The sequence below is a fragment of the Convolutriloba macropyga genome, chromosome 12 (genome assembly GCF_964194025.1).
Source record: "Convolutriloba macropyga chromosome 12, txConMacr16.3, whole genome shotgun sequence".
Classification (NCBI taxonomy): Eukaryota; Metazoa; Xenacoelomorpha; order Acoela; family Convolutidae; genus Convolutriloba; species Convolutriloba macropyga.
In genome coordinates, this window is record NC_134479.1 from 46811557 (window position 1) to 46829672 (window position 18116).

Here is an 18116-nt window from a genome sequence, read left to right on the forward strand (position 1 = left end):
TTTCAGGCGACTGGAGAGTTGCATTAAGTGAGGTAATTTTTCCAACTAAAAGTGAGAATATTGTCGACGGGAATATAACCGCGTACAACTTGAAAGATTATGAAGATTCTCAAAAAATGTCTTCTGGTAACAATGTTATCTCTCGACCCTACAGTTGACAAAAACTGGCTTTTATGCCTGGAACATTTGATTCAGTAGCGCAACTTCTTGCAACAGTTAAACGCACAGCTGGGCTTCCTCATTTTTCTTTCAGGGAACTGAAGAGCTCGGGTAGATACGAAATCTTGTTTGGAAAATACGAGGGTATAACTTTTCCGAGTGAAGAAATTCCGAGCATAATTGGGTTCAAAGGTATTCCTGATGGAAATGGAATACACATTGGCTATAAAATGAATCCGACGGCCAACAGACTTATGAAAAGTGACGAAACAAGAGCATATTATGGCGAGTTCCCAGCCGATCTTTGCGCTGGAAAACATTTAATTTTTATCTACACCAATATTATTGAATACCAATACGTTGGTGACGTCAAGGCACCTCTTTTACGTGTCATTGATTCAAAACAACGTCTCAAAAACGGTAGAGTTTGTGAGCTTGAACCAACTCATCGAATAGTTTTCACAAATTTAGACTACAAGAAATTGTTGACAAACACTATTCAGTCGATTTCAATTGAACTGAGAACTGAAACCGGGCAACTGATTCCCTTTTCTGGGACGGGAAAAGTTATTTTAACATTACAATTCAAAAAATTTTAGTCGTTAAAATGGATTCATACTATGCAAATCAAGCAACGTCTTTGCCTCATTTTTCTGGACATTATCGGCAGCGGGGAAGTGGTTTTGGAGCTTTAGCTGCCGGCATTGGACGTGTTGCTCTACCGCTTGCGCGTCGTTTCATTCTACCAACCGCCAAACGCATCGGAAAAGAGCTCCTAAAACAGAGTGTTCCCGAAATTTTAGATGTAGTCAGTAATAAAAAGTCACTAAAACAGGCAGTGAAGAACACAATATCTAAAACTGTTAAAAAGCAGACAGGAGGATCCCGTAAACGTTCTTCACCGCGGCAGAAAAGACGCAGTAAGCCGAGAAAGACAAAAACATCATCAGCAGTTACAAAACGTAAGGGTATCATTTTAAGCCGAAGGCCTCCAAAAAGAAGTCGTGCTGATTTTTTCGCAAAAGTGAAAGATGATCGCTAACCTACTACCAACAGAAGCAACTCACAGTTCGTTAGACTTGTTTGAAAAACAAGCTCTTTTAGTAACTTTTGATGGAAGTTTCTGTCAAAAACTGGGTCCCGTGTACAGTCCTGACGGACCAATGCTAGAGTTTGAAGTCACGGGTGACCGGAACAACTTTATTGACTTACAGAAAAATTTCCTCGAAGTCAAATGTAAAATTACGCAATCTTCTGGAGCTGACCTTAAGTACGATCCAGGAGCTGCTGCGGACGTAACAAAAACAGATGCTCCATACTTTTGTAATAATGTATTACATTCACTCTTCTCTGACTGTACAGTGTCTGCAAACGGATTGAAAATTTCAAATGCTAACGGGAATTATGCTCATAAAAGTTTTGTTGAAACAGAATTTTCACACAACAAAGACGCAAAAAACACTTGGCTGGCATGTCAGGGCTACTCGTATGAGGAGAATCCTGGTGCCTTGTCAACGGCAGAGGTGAATAGAAGGAAGACATTGGTGAGGGGATCAGGTGAATGCACTTTTTATGGGAAAGTGGCCGTGGATTTTTTTTACATGTGACAAAAACCTTCTGAGTGGAGTTACACTTCGAATTGCGTTCAGGCGAGCAATAGATGACTTTGTTTTAATGTCTGACGATGCCGCTAAACAATACAAAGTCAAAATTATTGAAACTAATTTGTATGTGCGTAAGATGACATTGAACGACGATGTTGTATCGGCTATAGAGAAAACTCTACTCAATAGCCCAGCCTCTTACCCTTATTTTGAAACACTAACAAAGACCTTTTTAGCCTCAACTGGTGTTCACAGCTGGAAACAAGAGGATATTTTTTCCCGGGAACCAATTCGGAGGCTAGCTAATTGTTTAAATACAAACGAAGCTTTTCTAGGCGATAACAGAAGAAATCCTTTCCACTTTCGAAAATTTGACCTTGCGCAGATATATATTTATCGAAACGGTTCGCCCATTGCCGATTCCCCGATATCTACAACCGATGACAAGCGACTGTATTTTAATACCATATCTGATTTAGCATATATTGACAATGGTCATGGAATAAGTTTAACCGATTACCCCAACCATTTCATTATGGTATTTGATCTTACTAGCACACAACAAGCTTCTCACGATTTTATTCACCCTGAGTTGACAAATTGTTCGATTTCAATTGAGTTGAAGTTTGCTACAGCGCTACCAAACAACATTGAGATTTTCATAATTGGAGAAAAAGCTAGCACAATTTTTGTTGACAGCACCCGAAGAGTTTCCAAAAACCATATTTTAACCTCTTAATGGACGAGGATGACATTAATGATTTAGTTCGGAATTGCAAAAATCTCAAGCACAAATTTATTGGCGTCTTTGCAGCAAACAATTTTCCGAAAGAATTGAAAGAAAACAGCTTTTTAATAGTTAATTCAGCAACTGCTGAAAACGCTGGTACTCACTGGTTACTGTTTTGTCAAAAAGACAACCAATTATTGTTTGCGGACCCATTAGGACAGTCTATTTTATCATACAAAGATGTCTATCAAAGAATTCTATCGCGAGAAGGAAATGTTCAAGTACATCAATTGTTAGAGAATCACCCAATTCAAAGCAAAAACTCCAGACTATGCGGACTCTTTTGTATTTATATTGCCCATGTTTTGTTTAACTCACAGAAAATTGTAAAAATACATGATGTTGATTTGATTCGATTTGCTCTTCATATGATGATTTAACACTACTAACTTTGTGAAAATTTATTTTTTTTTCTCAAAATTTAATTTTTTCTTCATAAATTAAGCGAACAAACAATAAGTCAGTATCAATAGTCATATTTCCATATCCACTCACAAAAATTTTCATAATCTGACAAAAAGCACCAGAATGAGGGCCAGTTAAAATTTTTTCAAATCTGCGCAATGTTTCACTGCTGAAGTTGTCTGTTTGTATTTGCTTTGAGGGTAAAATCATATTATGCATTGACTTCTGTGCTGTTGGTGGCACTGTCAACAGACTTGAAATTCCGTCGTTAGATTTCGATTTGCCGGTTTTGGACTGAAATTGTGTGGATGGAGCAGCACCAGCAGTAGTAGTAGTAGTAGTATTAGTAGTAGTGATTTTAGGTAGACGTTTCCTGATTAACGAAGAGTCATTTTTCTCACCATTTTTAATATTGAAGTCAACTGCTAGTTTTAGTTTCGTGAACACGTCACCTTTTGTCTTCAAGTCGGGTGCCAGTGAAAACAAATGTTGAAATGTCGTGAACAAACACGGCACAGAATAAAGTTTGTATCGTTTAGTTGTGTCAAGAGCATCATGAGTTGAGTCTATTAAAACGTGAAAGTGGTGTTGGTTAGTCGTCGTCGTCGATAACTGACAAAAATCTGAATTATAATGAGAGCACACTGCAAAATTGTTTAAGCTGGTCAAATTTAAATTTTCATCTGTAACAAAGAATTTAAATTGCTTCTGAAATTGTTTGAAGTATCCTGGAGATCGCTCAAACATTGCTTCCACCATTTTTAAATCAAACTAATTTTAGACTTTTTTGCAGGTGAAGGAGGGTCTGTTTTCTGTTTCTTTGTTTCGCTGTCATTGACTGGGAACGGTTCCCTAATTTTTGACGCTTTTTTAATAAGATTGTCGAATTCGTCCGTAGTCAGGGATATTCGTTGTTGTTGAAATTCATATTCATCGTCAACTTTTTTAAATAGTTTTAGAAACACATAAGTTCCAGTTTTCTCGTATGTTTTTAAAGTAGCCCTGATTAGACGTTTTTCTGTCTTCGATATATCCAAATAGCAATCACCAAATTCAGAATCTTTTGTGGCACTAAATGGCATAATAACTAACTCTTTCTTTCTTCAACAACTAACTAGCTTTAGATATAAAATGAAACGACCACCTCGAAGAAACACTCAAAATCAAATGGCGCGGCAGGCTTGGATTAAACTGTTGTCCTCATTGTTTTTAAATGGAAGCAGGTTTACGTAATAAAAATACAGACTCAAGTACGCCGCAGGCGTACTTGAATCTGTTGATTCCATTAAAGTTGAAAATATGCAAGGGTGTGGCTAATGAAAAACATATGCAATATGCCACATGTTTCAAATCAGTAGGCACAAAAATGTTACTACAGGGAAATGGGGGTCAGAGATCAGTAAATACTGATAGGAAACCTGTAAAACCGTATCTATAATAATACTACCTAGGAGTGATTTCAGTATTTAGTGTTTAAAACATATGCCATAACCATTGTGATTATAACTTAATTAGAAACCCAGCATAAACCTAAATATGGGAATACATATGGTGAGCGCAAACAGTTGCATTGATAAGAACTCTCATAAATTTTATGTCCACAGTATACTTTACTCCAATGGTTTGAAAACTGTGACCAATTAAAAGAACAGTTAACCATAACACTTATTTTGCTGTAAGGGTGCGACTAATGAAAAACATATGCAATATGTCACATGTTTTTAATCAGTAGGCACAATAACGTTACTACATAGAAATGGGGATCAGAGATCAGAAACTACTGATAAGAAACCTTTAAAACCTGTATCTATAATACTTTATAGTAGCATTTTCAATATTTAGTGTTTAAAACATAAGCCATAACTACTGTGATCCATAACTACTTTACAAAACCAACGTAAACCTAAATATGGGAATGCATGTGGTGTGCGAGAACAGTTCCACTGATAAGAAATCCCATAAAATGTTTGTTCACAGTGTACTTTACCCCAATGGTTTTAAATCTGTGACCAATAAAAAGAACAATTAACCACAAGACTCTTTCTGGTATAGTTTATTTTCAGTCTTATCCCTGCAGAACAAAGTTGGATTTTGTCGTTTGGCCTTGTGCACATAATTTGAAGAGTTTTAGTTTTCTCAAAATTCTTGTTTAAAATGTCTTTTTACTTACTCGCCGATTCTGAAGAGTCGTGGCAACGAACTCTAGTTTATCAGACAATGTTTGAAAACTATGTTGTTTTCATCCAACAGTATAAAGACTTCTCTCATGAAAACTGGATTACCTCATACCGATTCATTATTCCAAAATCAATTATCGACTTTGTAGCCACTCTACCAGGAAAAAATTTACCGGTCCATGGAAGTGTTATAACTTCTGGTGGATTAGTGCCTCCACAAAAACTGCCCTCTTGTGAGCCGCAGGACATTGGAAATTTACAAGACGAGGTAAAGCAAATACTCTTCAAATATGATTGTGATTGTGTGCCGCTATTTGAAAATCAGCTTGGAGCTCAGGATGCCCGGGACAATTTGGCAAGCCTTTGGGGTATCCAATTATCGCCCACATCTCCAACGAGCTCTTCGGGACATAGTGTACCAGCAACGCCTCTGAGTGATCCAAGTGCTACAACTACGCCGCAGACAAAGAGTCCATCATTTTTCGAAACACTTTGTAATGAGCACGTTCCTTGGATTTTTGGATTTGACGAAAATCGACAAGAAACCCACAACACTTCAATGCTTTCAGAAGCAAATTTTGAATCGCCCAAAACACCAACGCCACAAATTGATACGGAAGATTTGACAGTCACGCCAAACAACATGGAGACGCCGAAAGTTTGCAGCGCACCTTTCTGACACGGAAATCTGACACAGCACTATGTGAACTATTTGAAAACTAATAGCATAACTGTTTCTTTTATGCCTTTGTAAAGACATTGGTTAACAGTTTGTTTAATTGTATTATGTGTGTCCGCATGAAAGCTTAAATTTTTGATCGCTTTTCAAATTAATTTTCAAAACCTATTTGTTCTTCATAAACGGATCGTGTTCAAACATGTTCTAAGTTTTTCCAAAATCTCTATATAAACAAGATCTCGATAGAAAAGAACCCAACATTCCATGTACACAGAAACATTGCCATTATGTATAAACATATATAGTACCAAGGTAGAAATTGAAACTCTTCAAATTGAGTTTAGTGTTGAATATAACGTTCTAAAAATATGTTTGCAGTTGAAAAAAAAACGAGAAATTTGGCGTGATTTTCTCAAAACGAACACTAATTCAAACCCAAGAGGTATTGACAAGTTCACTGCATTTCATCTGAACCAAAAATTGTTTTATCGGAAACTCATTTCAAGCAATATAATGTAAAAAATTTCAGATGGAGAAAAAAAATTCAATTTTTTCTTTTACAAAAATACAAAATTTTATGCGAAATAGGCTCACATTACAATTTTACCTTAAGCAAAAGATTTGTCTTGTTCCTCTGTTTATTCAGAGAAGTCAATGAACGCATAAAGTAAAAAACACTAGAGTAGAAGAAGCTAATTGTTTCGAAAACCAAAGTAAACAATCTTGAAATTATACAGCAAAATTTTCAACAGATGACATATAACTCAACAAAGCCCTTAAGGAAGCAATCCATTGCTGCACTTTGTGAATGTAATTCGTTCATAAACACGAAAAAGGGCGAATTGTGTAATAAAAAAGATTAAAAAAACTTCAAAAATTGGGTTTTTTATCGTTTTTTTTTATTTGACCCATGACCTTTGACCCCTAAAAACTATAGTTCAAAAGATACTTGGGATGAAAACAAATATTATACTGATATCAACATTGGACAAACTACAAAATTGTTCATTACACCTGTCACTTTTGGAGTAGCCCATAATGAGATAATTAGTCATTAATTAAGCGTTAATTAGTGACTAATTAGCAAAAATCTAATTAGCGGAAAAAATTTTCAACATTTTTTTTGACGATTCTTAATGAGAAAGTTACGCTGGACATTTTTGCTCAGAAGTGCCGATGTCGAAAAACAGCTCCTTCATCGATTTTCAAAACATCTGGTAATTCATGTTCCATTAACATCTGGCATTAATTAGCACCTGAGGTACCACAAGGAATGATGATGGCAAGTTTTTTACTTCAGTTTCTTAACCCTCGTGGGCATGGCATAAAACTTCTTCATAACAGCTGTCAACAAAAAAGGCCTCAGAAAAAAGACACATGTTTATGTCATGTAATTGTCATGTAATTGTTAATTAATGACTTGATTGACAGAAAAACAAACTTTTTTCTGTTTATTTTTGAGCAATTTTTTTATATGGGTCCTATGTTTTTTGGCACGGGGAGCATTTTTGCTCATCACACTTAAGAACGTAGGACAATTCTAACCATCCGTAATTGAAAATGCATAAAATATCGCTTTTTATTACAATTTTGAAAATTAGCATGTTTTTCCAGGTTCTCAAAAAAAGTTTTTTGACACAAACGATGATCAGCAATACTCGGTAGGGTTCCCTGTGGTGGTATATTTTGGCATACGATTGCAATGGAGAGTTGAAAACACATCTTTTTTCTCTCAAAAGTAACAAAATTTCGAAATAAAGGTACGCGCCAAAACCGACCAATCAGAAAACAGCATTTCAAAACTTCGAATTTGGCGCCTATGCAGTACTGTAGTCTCTAATACTGTAAACCCGAGAAGTCATTTCTTGTTCATTCGTTTCTACTGTTCGTACTCGAGTTTAACATTTCGTTCTTACTAAAGTTAGACAATTCAAAAATGGGTTTCCAGTGTCGTTATTGTGATTCTATTCTGAGTACAAAAGGAAATCGCTCCAGGCATGAACATAAATTCCATCCTGATGAGATTGGTTTACCCGTATATCAATGCTCATTATGTGAGTTTACTTGTCGGAAGATTTCTTTACTGGAAGAACACATGAAAAATGCACACCAACGATTCACCAATTGCTGTCAAAGCTGCCTACTCGGATTCAACGATTGCCATCTTTACCTACAGCATATGACTTCCGTTCATCACTTACCCGTCCTAGGTGAACAATTTCAGCCTCGAGACACTCCTTTGGAAAGTGCATTCCATGGAGTACTGAGATCGTTCGAGTCAACAGCGTCCGAAGATTTCAATGATCTCGAAAACTTTATGCGGATACAAAAACCCAAAATAGACACTCTAATAAGTGAGCAGTTGACCCAGGGTCCTCAAAAAGTTCAACTGTGTGCAAAATTGCGGCTTATCAAAGTTCTGTATGATGAGCCAGATATGCCAGAAGATGACCGTATTGAAAGATACGCAAACTCTCTGATGACTCCTGTCTATGCAAACGAACTGTCGGATGAAGCGTATTGGCAAATGGTGGAGAAGATGATGAGCGTATTGACAACATTCAACTCTTTGGGGAGTGGTTGGACACTCGAAAAAGTTCTCAAAGTTGACGTCAAATTCGCACGTTTCGGACCAATTCAAGGTTCATCATACATCGCGTTGCCGTCAAAAATTGCCAACTGCAGAGGATTGCTCAACGTTAGGAACCACGAAGATCAAGATTGCTTCAGGTATTGCTTTGTGGCCGCTTATCACATGTATCATCAAATAAGTCTAGATAGAATTGATCGAAACTATCAAACCGACAAAACTTCACCAACTACATTTAATCAACCAGGACTGCATCAACCGCTGGGCGATTTTACTATGCCCATGGGCTTTGCAGACATTCCTCAATTTAAAACACTCAACAACGTTCAGGTAAACGTGTTTGGATACGATAACGGCCAGTTTTTCCCTCTAAAAATTTCGTCATATAGCTCAGATTTTGTATTGGATTTACTTTTGCTGTACGACTGTGACTGTCATCACTACATCCTCATTACAAACCTTGTGAAGGTTGTTTGCTACGTGCGGGGACTTGATTATAGATTCTCCTACAAAATTTGTCGAAACTGCTTTTGGATTTGTCGAGAAGGACTTGAAAGTTACAACCTACATCTCAGTAACTGTTGCAAAAATGCACCTGCTGTCATTCATATGCCTTCAAGTGAGAAAAACTCCTCCAAATTCACGAACTTGGCTGCTACATGGTTTGTCCCTCTTGTTATCTATTTTGACTTCGAGTCTTTTTTACGACCCGTGTCTTCTTGCAAGGGACCAAGTGATAAAGCCTTTACACAGGTCAAGGAGATACATGAACCGTGTGGCTTCGCGCTAACAGTGATAGATCACCACTCATCAAAGCCAATCTTTCATCATGTAGACAGTTCTCCTGCTTGCATGACAAATTTTGTCAAAATGCTTCACAAACTAGCCAGAGATATTTATCAGCAGAAAAGGAAGCACCCTTTCTTCAAAGGCGATAGACGAAACTTGGGAAAGTCTAACGCTACGCACTGTTGGATTTGTGAAAAATCGTTTTCAGAAACGGAAGATCCAGAGAACACAATTGACCTGGACCATTGCCACTACAGTGGTAAATTCTTGGGATGGGCACATGAGAAATGCAATCGCTTGAGACGAAATATCAATTTCACCCCTGTTGTGGGTCATAATATTCAAAATTATGACTTACATCACATTTGCTTGGCACTGAACAACTGCGAGCCAACCACAACCATCAGCGTCATACCAGCCACCGACGAAAAATACATATCAATGACATTTGGTGTGCTTATTGACACTTTCGTAACGGAAAAGGGAAAAACAGTGAAAGTTTACGAATATCTTCGATTCATAGACTCCTTCAAGATGATGAACAGTTCTTTAGAGAAACTTGTTGAAATTTTACCCGATGACCGCTTCGAAATAATGAGGGCTTTATCTGATGCTAACTTTCAGCTACTTAAACAGAAAGGCTACTACCCTTACTCTTATGTGACTGGTCGGTCCAAGTTCAGTGACACCAGTCTCCCACCACTGAGCAAGTGGGGTAACACTCTGGACGGAGGGGCAGTGAAGGTAACGGAGACTAATTTACAACATGCACGCAGGATGTGGGAAATTCTGGAATGTGGAACACTGCAGGATTATCATGACTCATACTTGAAGCTCGACTGTGCACTACTCGCATGTGTTTGCGAATTCCATCGACAGTTGAGTTTCGATACGTATAAACTGGATTGTATGCACTTCTTCACCCTACCCAATATGGCTAAGGAAGCGTCACTTAGAATCTGCAAAGCCAATGTCGAGTTACTGACTGAGCGCGAACACTTGGACATGATTGAACCCGCAATTCGCGGTGGAGTCACATCTGTCTTTGAAAGTCGGCGCTTCACTGCAAATAACTCCTATATTCCCAACCACGATAGCACGGAGGAATCCTGTTTTGGTTTCTTTGTCGACGCTAATAACCTTTATGGTGGCGTAATGCAATTAGAGAAACTACCGCTCGCCGACTTTGCGTTCAACACAGAGATTCAACTTCAAGAGATTTTGGACACCGCCGATGACGCTAGCATTGGATACTTTGTAGAGGTCGATCTCTCTTACCCGCCGAGCCTTCATGATGAGCATCGCGATTTTCCGTTGGCGCCCACAAAAGACGTGGTTGAAGATGAGTGGTTGAGCGATTACCAGATCGAATTGAAAGAACAGCACAATCTCCCATCTTCCAAAGTAAAGAAACTCCTGCAAACGTTCTTTGATAAAGAGAGATACGTGGTCCACTATAAACTGCTGAAACTCTATGACCAACTCGGCTTGGTAATCAGAAAGGTTCACAGAGTGCTTCAATTTCGACAAGAAAACTGGCTGTCGCCATACATTACACTAAATAGTGAAAAGCGGCAAGTTGCGTCAAACAAGTTTGAAGAGAACTTTTATAAACTGATGAATAATGCAGTTTATGGTAAAAACTGCGAATCCAAAAGACGCAGAAATAAAATAACAATTTCAAGAGATGCCGAGCATGCGCTGAAGATAATATCCAGATTTGAGTTTGATCGCTATATGATCTTTGGGGAGAATTTAGCAGCCTTGACCACACGGCCGAAGTCCATTTATTGGAACACTCCCACTATTGTGGGAGCGACTATATTAGATCTTGCAAAATTCCACATGTACTCATTCCATTACAATGTCATGCGCCCCAACTTTAATTGTCGCCTTCTTTACAGCGATACAGATAGTCTCCTTTATGCGATAAAAAGCGACGATTTTTATACAGAGTTATCGCAGAAGCCTCAGTCAGTATTAGGTCATTTTGATTTCTCAAATTACCCACCCAATCACTTTCTGTACGATACCACTAACAAAAGAGTCGTCCTCAAATACAAGGACGAATTCGCCGGCGACTATATTACTGAATTTATCTGTTTGAAGCCGAAGCTATACTCCATCCTGTCAAAAAGTAAGTTTATTCTCTCATAAAACAATATTGTTAGTTGTTGTATAAAAATTCGTATTGGGTTAATAGGCATCTGGAAGGTGTTAAATCGTATTATATTTACATAAGGGGTTAGTAATCATAATAGCACCTAAATTTTCTCATTTCTTTCTTTCTTTTCTTTTAGGTTGTCGAACTTTCAGCAAAAGGGGTGACGAGGGCCGCACAACAACATCTTCGCCACGTCGACTTCTTAAACACTCTCAGCACTGGAAACCACCTGCGCTCAGAGAACACCAGGATTGTGTCCGACCACCACAGGCTGCAGACAGTTACTACAAACAAAATTTGTCTGTCAGCTTTTGACAACAAGCGCTATATACTACCCGATGGCATAAAAACTCTCCCGTTTGGCCATTATGAAATTGGCGATTATGCTATCGATGAAATTGATTGGAATAACGACGATGTGGAATGGGATTATGACGATTTTAGCGACTTACTTTTGAGCTCTAGCCCAGAGTGGGATAACAGTTTTGTTGTACCACATTCCTCTCCAGATACCTCCACCCAAAGCTCCAACACATGGCAACCACCAGACCCCGGTTTTGTCGCTGCTCAGAATATAAATGATTCGGATATTGAAAGTAGCGATATCGTTGATTTCGATGCCAGTTTCGAAGAAAACTCTACGCCCGATAATCCGTTCATTAATTTTGAGGCAGAAGAAGCAAGTGAAAGCGATTCAGAGGGCCCACTGTGCAAAACTGCAAAGCGATATTAGTGTGCATAATTAAATTTAATTGCCCAGAGAGAAAGACGCAAAACTGAACCAGTATTGATTTTGCATGCAGTGTGAAATTTGGTTTTAATTTAATTTGTTTGAGTGTTTTGAAATCAAAAGAAAGCGGCGAGACAGAAAGCAAAGTTAAAGAGAAACAAAAGCGGCAATAGGGGGAAAGATTGAATAGGAAAGGAATATAAACAGCGGCGGAAAGATTTTATCCCGCCTATCCTATTCCCACTTAACCGCCACTACCTATTATCCTATGGTTAAGGGTCGAATGATAACCCCCCCCCCCTTTCTTTACGTAGGTATTCTATACTACTCACATGTACCACTCGTTTTAACTAGGCACCTGAAAGCAATTTTTTTTGTTATTTTGCAACTCTTAGTAACAGCAGCTACTGGGAAAACAGTATAGTTGACATTTAGGAACTACTTGGCCCAGGGGGAAAACAATATTCTTTGAATTAAATCAATTTTTTCAGAAAAAAAAGACAAAACCGCCCAATTTAGAATTTTTTAATCAGTCTGAATCATAGACTTCTTCAGCCTGCCTGGGTATTTTTTTCGACAAGCAAAAATTGCCTGGATGGGTATTTTCATGGCTCATTTTGATTGACGAAATGAACTTCAGTATATACTTGAATTATATCTAACTTGATTATTTTTAAGGAATCACTAGCAGGCCTGCAAAAGCATCACATGAAAAACCATTAAAGGAATGGAAAGTTTAAAACATATCAGGACTTTAATGCTTGGCACCAACTCGTGAAAAAGCCACATGTGTTACAGTTTCTGCTACGGATGCTCTAAAAACCAGCGATTTTTGGTTCACCGGATTCGTCTCTTTGCAATGTTGCATTTTGCATGTTTATCCCAGTTATCTTTATTACCTAGATTTAGATACACAGAATAAAAACTATTAAAAAGCAGCCAAATAAAAAAGAGTTAAAAAAAAGAAAGAAAGAAAGAAAGAAAGAAAGAAAGAAAAAAGAAAACAAAACAAACAGGTTTGGATGAAAATGCACATTTATCAATTTCTAGAGTCCAAACTATAGGAAAAAAATTGGAGGACAACTTAGACTCTAACTGATTACGTTTACGTTGCGTTTACGTACCTCTCGCTTACGTTACCGATGCGCTCTGCATTTGTCCCTCGCCCTTTCTACATCACTAAACTTCTGATCAACGGTTTTTTGGGTTTGCTAGTTTTTGCTATGTGGCATGATTAATGAGATTTAAAAAATGTGCAAATTAGGAATTTCAATATTGCGGTCTTTTTCGTCATGAAACGCATCTATTAGCCAGGCTCCAAGTTAAAGGTTTGTTAAAATATGCATAGATAGCAGATTTGTTAGCCGTTTTGTACAAGTGGAACCCTAATTTAGTACTAAGGGGGCCGCAAAGCATCACAAAAATATGATTTAAAGGAATACAAAGTTAAAAAGAATTGTCAATATATTTTTTAACAACTGTGGCTCGAACCCATGCCCCTCGTTGATCAACCAGAGGTCTTACAGCTTACGCTACCGATGCATGTTGGATGTACTTTTTACCCTATGTAGCAGCATTTTTCGTCCAACGAATTCTTTGGCTTTAAGGTGTTGCATTTATAGGGAGGAATGGGATTTTTTCAAATAATGAGCCTATACATAGTTGCATAGCGCGACTAAAATGGAATGTACTACAATAGGCTGCAAGTTTAAATAGCGTTAAAACATGCACAGAAAAGCAGCTCAAACACGGTAACATAGCAATCCGGTGATAATTGATATATAAAATGATAGATAGGTAGAAAGAAAACACAATTATAATATAACGAAGAAAGACAAAAGAGATTTAGGGAGAAGGATTGTAAGAAAAAAAATGAAAGCAGCATTATGCATTTTTTTCTGGCCTAATAAATTTCGAGCAAATTTTGCCACCAACTCGGGCGCGACCCAATGAACCTCCTCGCTTAACGGCCATAACTCTTACCCTTACGCTACCGATGAATATTGTTTTTCTGTTAGGCTCGTTTGTTTATTTTATGCAGAATGCTTAATGAGCGCTAAAACTTATGCAGATTCGGGCTTAAATATGCAGTGAGAGTAAGAGGAGAAAAAAAGGGGAGATAAAAAATGTGAGAAAACGGAAAAAGAAAATGAAAACAATTTTTTGCCCGCAAAATTACGCCTTTTTTTGACCCCAACTCCGACTCAAACCCCTTCTTCTCGCTTACCAGCCATCGTTTTTGTCCCTTACGCTACCGAGACCTTTTGCTCATATCTATTGCGACATCTACATCAATGGATTTTGTTCAGTGGCTACTTAAGTTGCTTGATTTGCTAGTCAACCTGCTCTACGAGCTAAAAAAACAGTACAAATTAGAAGCATAAATTCGGCGGTATATAAACAGTACAAATTAGAAGCATAAATTCGTCACCAAATTGGACGCGAACCCGTGCTCCTCGTTCAGCAGCTAAAGTTATTATCTTTACGGTACCTGTATGTATTGCTTTGAATATTGCACTTTCTACATCAGCAAATTTTTGGCCAATGGTTGTTGGCTTGCGTTATTGGCTCACATGTGCAGATTAGGAGCTGAAGTATGACGGTCTTGCGCGTTTAAAAAGGCATTTTGACGCTAGGCTCTATGTTTAAAGGACCGTTGAAAGATGTGGGAGCGCTGTTAACTAATGCGCTCAAAAGCGACTTAGAACTAATATAATAGAATTGCGATGCAATGCGTTCAATTCTGCAAAAACACGCGTTGCAGTTTAAGAGATAATTGCGCTGAAAACATGCTCGATATTTAGTGAGGAAAACTGACGAGCACTAATTGACACGCTTTTTCTCATCAATTTTCGCTAAAATGCGCCGGCTTATCTTCGAGCTCAGCTCATTTATTTAAACAATCAATGGGTTGTGCTGAAAAAAGCTGAAATTAAGAAAGGAAGAGCGTTAAAGCTCAGCACATTGACGGAATATTTAAGTTTGATCACGGGTTGCTCATCATATACAAATCTTAGTAGTCATGCAAGGTCATATATGATTCCTAGTATTCATACAAGGTCATATATGATTTGTATGACATCTTTGTAGACATACAAGAATCACATATGATTTCCTAGAAATCATACAGAGATCATACAAAAAATTCAAAGCTTAAAAACTGTACATCTTTCTTTCTCTTTTTATGTTGAAAAAAATTCCTGGAAATCATACAAGGTCATATATGACACACAAAACATTGACTGGTTCCCCAAATTCCCGTATAATGTAGTCAGAGGACATAATAAATTATTATAACGCAGTTGCATTCTGCATTTGACTCGTTGTGTGAGCGAAAAAAAATTTCCAACTTAAATATATTCAGAAAGTTGAGAAGTTGAGGTCATCTGCAAAAAATTTTTCAAATATTTTCTTATAAATGAGCATTTATAGGTATAAGGTAGCTTCAGAGAATATCAGAACTTTTTTTATCTATTTGGACTTTCTCTTTAATAGCGTGCCCAACTTTGCAAATGATATTGTACGTTTGGGTCTTTTGGCGGTTCACAAAGTGATGCCGGGGAATCACATAAGCGAGTCCTCGCCGAATTAAATATTTAAAATACATAAATGTTTAAAATTTTATGAAAAATAAATGTTTGATTCTTGGTATTCATTCTATGATCATATATGATTTCTTTGTAGTCATACTAGGTCCATATATGATTTCCTAGTAGGCATAAATCATTTCTTAGTAGTCATACACGGATCGTACTACGAAATACGCTATGATTTGTATGATACCATATATGATCCTTGTATCACTACTAAGAAGTGGTGACCCGGGATTTTATGGTGGAAAAAGATTCCAAAAGTGATCGATTTTAGCAAAATTTGGTCGACATGTCAATGGATATTATGCGATAAACCTCAGAGGGGTTTTTACATTATCACAACTCTTTTCAACTGTAAGGTAGTTAAACAGCCCAAAGACGCACAACGTGTAAAATGATTTAAAAAAATTTGGAGCCTTGATAGAAAATACTTGCGTTTATTAAATACATTAACTTGGCATTTCTTTTGACAAAACAATTTTTTGATTTCTTTTGACAAGAGCTAGCTAAAATTTTCCCAGTTTGATGACGCGATTTAGGAAACGTCGGCGCTTGACACAAACTGGGCGTGAAACATTAGCTCGACTTTGTTGTCATTTTGACTATAATTCGAATCCAAGTTTATGCTCTAGTTTGATCCAAATTACTAGTCGAAGGGAAGTCCTTTCATGAGTCTAATTATTTCTTTCTTTCTTCAAAAACGTTTACATGCTTATCAATTCCTCAGTAATGTTTATTCCGTACGTAACTAGTATGCTTCTTCAAATATTGCAATTCGGAGGAACAACTAATTAAACAAAATTATGTTTTTTATATAAAAACAAAACTTACCGTTTTTCGAAGTTAAGCTGGTGAAAATGGCCATTTCTTTATCATTGATAATTGGAAGAGAACCTTTGCAGTTAGGCTACCTGGTTTCATTCAATCAAGAATTATTAAAAAAAAAGTTTCGACCGACCCATAAAAAAACAATGCTCGACCGATAAATTGATAATATCAGGCCTTTTGACATGTTTTTTTCTCGACCCATGAAAAGACTTGTCCGTCAAGTAGGAAGCTTGACTGAAGGGTAATTTTGGTCAATAAAATCCACCTCCCCCAATACAATTTTTAGTATCAACCTAGGACGAGGACTAAACCTAGGACAGAAAACAACTTGCGGATCAAAAAGTGGGTCTTTCCCATTATAGCCCCCCCCCCCCCCCAATGAAAATATAGCCCCCCACCATTATGGTATAATTACCATGATTGGGGGGGGGGGGGCTGTAGGTTATCTGGGTCTTTCCCATTATAGCCCCCCCCCCCCAGCTTAGTGGTCAGATAACCTATAGCCCCCCCAATCATGGTAATTATACCATAATGGGGGGGGGGGGCTATAATTTCATGGGGGGCTATAATGGGAAAGACCCGGTTATCTGACCACTAAAGGTAGGGGGGGGGGGGGGGGCTATAATGGGAAAGACCCCAAAAAGTTAGTCAAGCACTTTTGATTGAGATTTGCGGGTGCACACCTCAAGTTTTGGATTGTGTGGGGGTGGCAAGGAAGCAATGGGTTTTGTCCTAGGAGACTACCTCTAGTGAGTTGAGACATGTCAGGGGGAGGCAGTTCTTGATTCCTCTCCTCCCCTCCTCCCTCTCCCCCTCCCCCTCTTCCCATCACTCCACTTCCCCTTCTCTGCCTCCTGTCTGCCTCCTTGAGCAATATTGGCAGGATCTCATCTGGTCTCTGTTTTGAAGTGTCTCCCTGAAGTGGCATCGCATGCACACCTTCTTATCTCTACTTCTTCACCCAATCAGCGAAATACCTAAAAATTTAAGGTAACGAATTCTCCGATATTTGGGTCTTTCCCTTTATAGTCCCATCTAAGTGGTCATATAACATCCACCATATAGAAGTGGTCATATAACGTCCACTGTGTATAGCCTCACCAACCCCCCTGTAGTAAACCTTAATTTTTGTGAAATGACATGGGAGAGGGAAAGTAAGTTAGATAATTTAGGACAAGTTATTTAAGTTAAGTTAGGTATTTGAGTTTAGCTTTCTGTTATCAAAGGTTATTGTTTCGAAGGCGCCAGAGAGGGGAGTTGAGTGATATATCTTGAACAAACAAATTAATGAACAAAAGCACATTGAGCTGTCGATATATTTCGTTTACTTAGCAAAGTTGTATTTGTGCATCAGGCCAAAGTCCAAATGAGTGATTGAAGTTTAGAAGAAAACTAGAGAGCGAAGATTTGAAGTGAACTATATATTTTGAACAGAATTGGAAATTCATTTTGAAGAAATTAAAATTTCGATTTAGAGTTTGCAAAAAAGGCACGACTTTCAAAAAATTTCTGCTGTCAATTAAATCTAAAATATAAAAGAAGACTCAAATGAAAGTAACTAAAGGTGAAATAAATTAAGTTGATCACGTTGTGTGTGCTTTAAGTAAA

At 37.8% G+C, this 18116-nt stretch overlaps 1 protein-coding gene across 1 annotated transcript in view; it reads right to left on the reverse strand.

The window, feature by feature from the left end:
• The window catches only part of LOC142350793 (uncharacterized), a 31018-nt gene extending 13673 nt beyond the window's left edge, over positions 1–17345 (reverse strand). Inside the window, exon 1 of the mRNA XM_075402749.1 lies at positions 17253–17345. Within this exon, the coding sequence (XP_075258864.1) occupies positions 17253–17337 (85 nt within the window). The 5' untranslated portion in view covers positions 17338–17345. The remainder of the gene's footprint in view (positions 1–17252) is intronic.
• Positions 17346–18116: the final 771 nt, after the last annotated feature.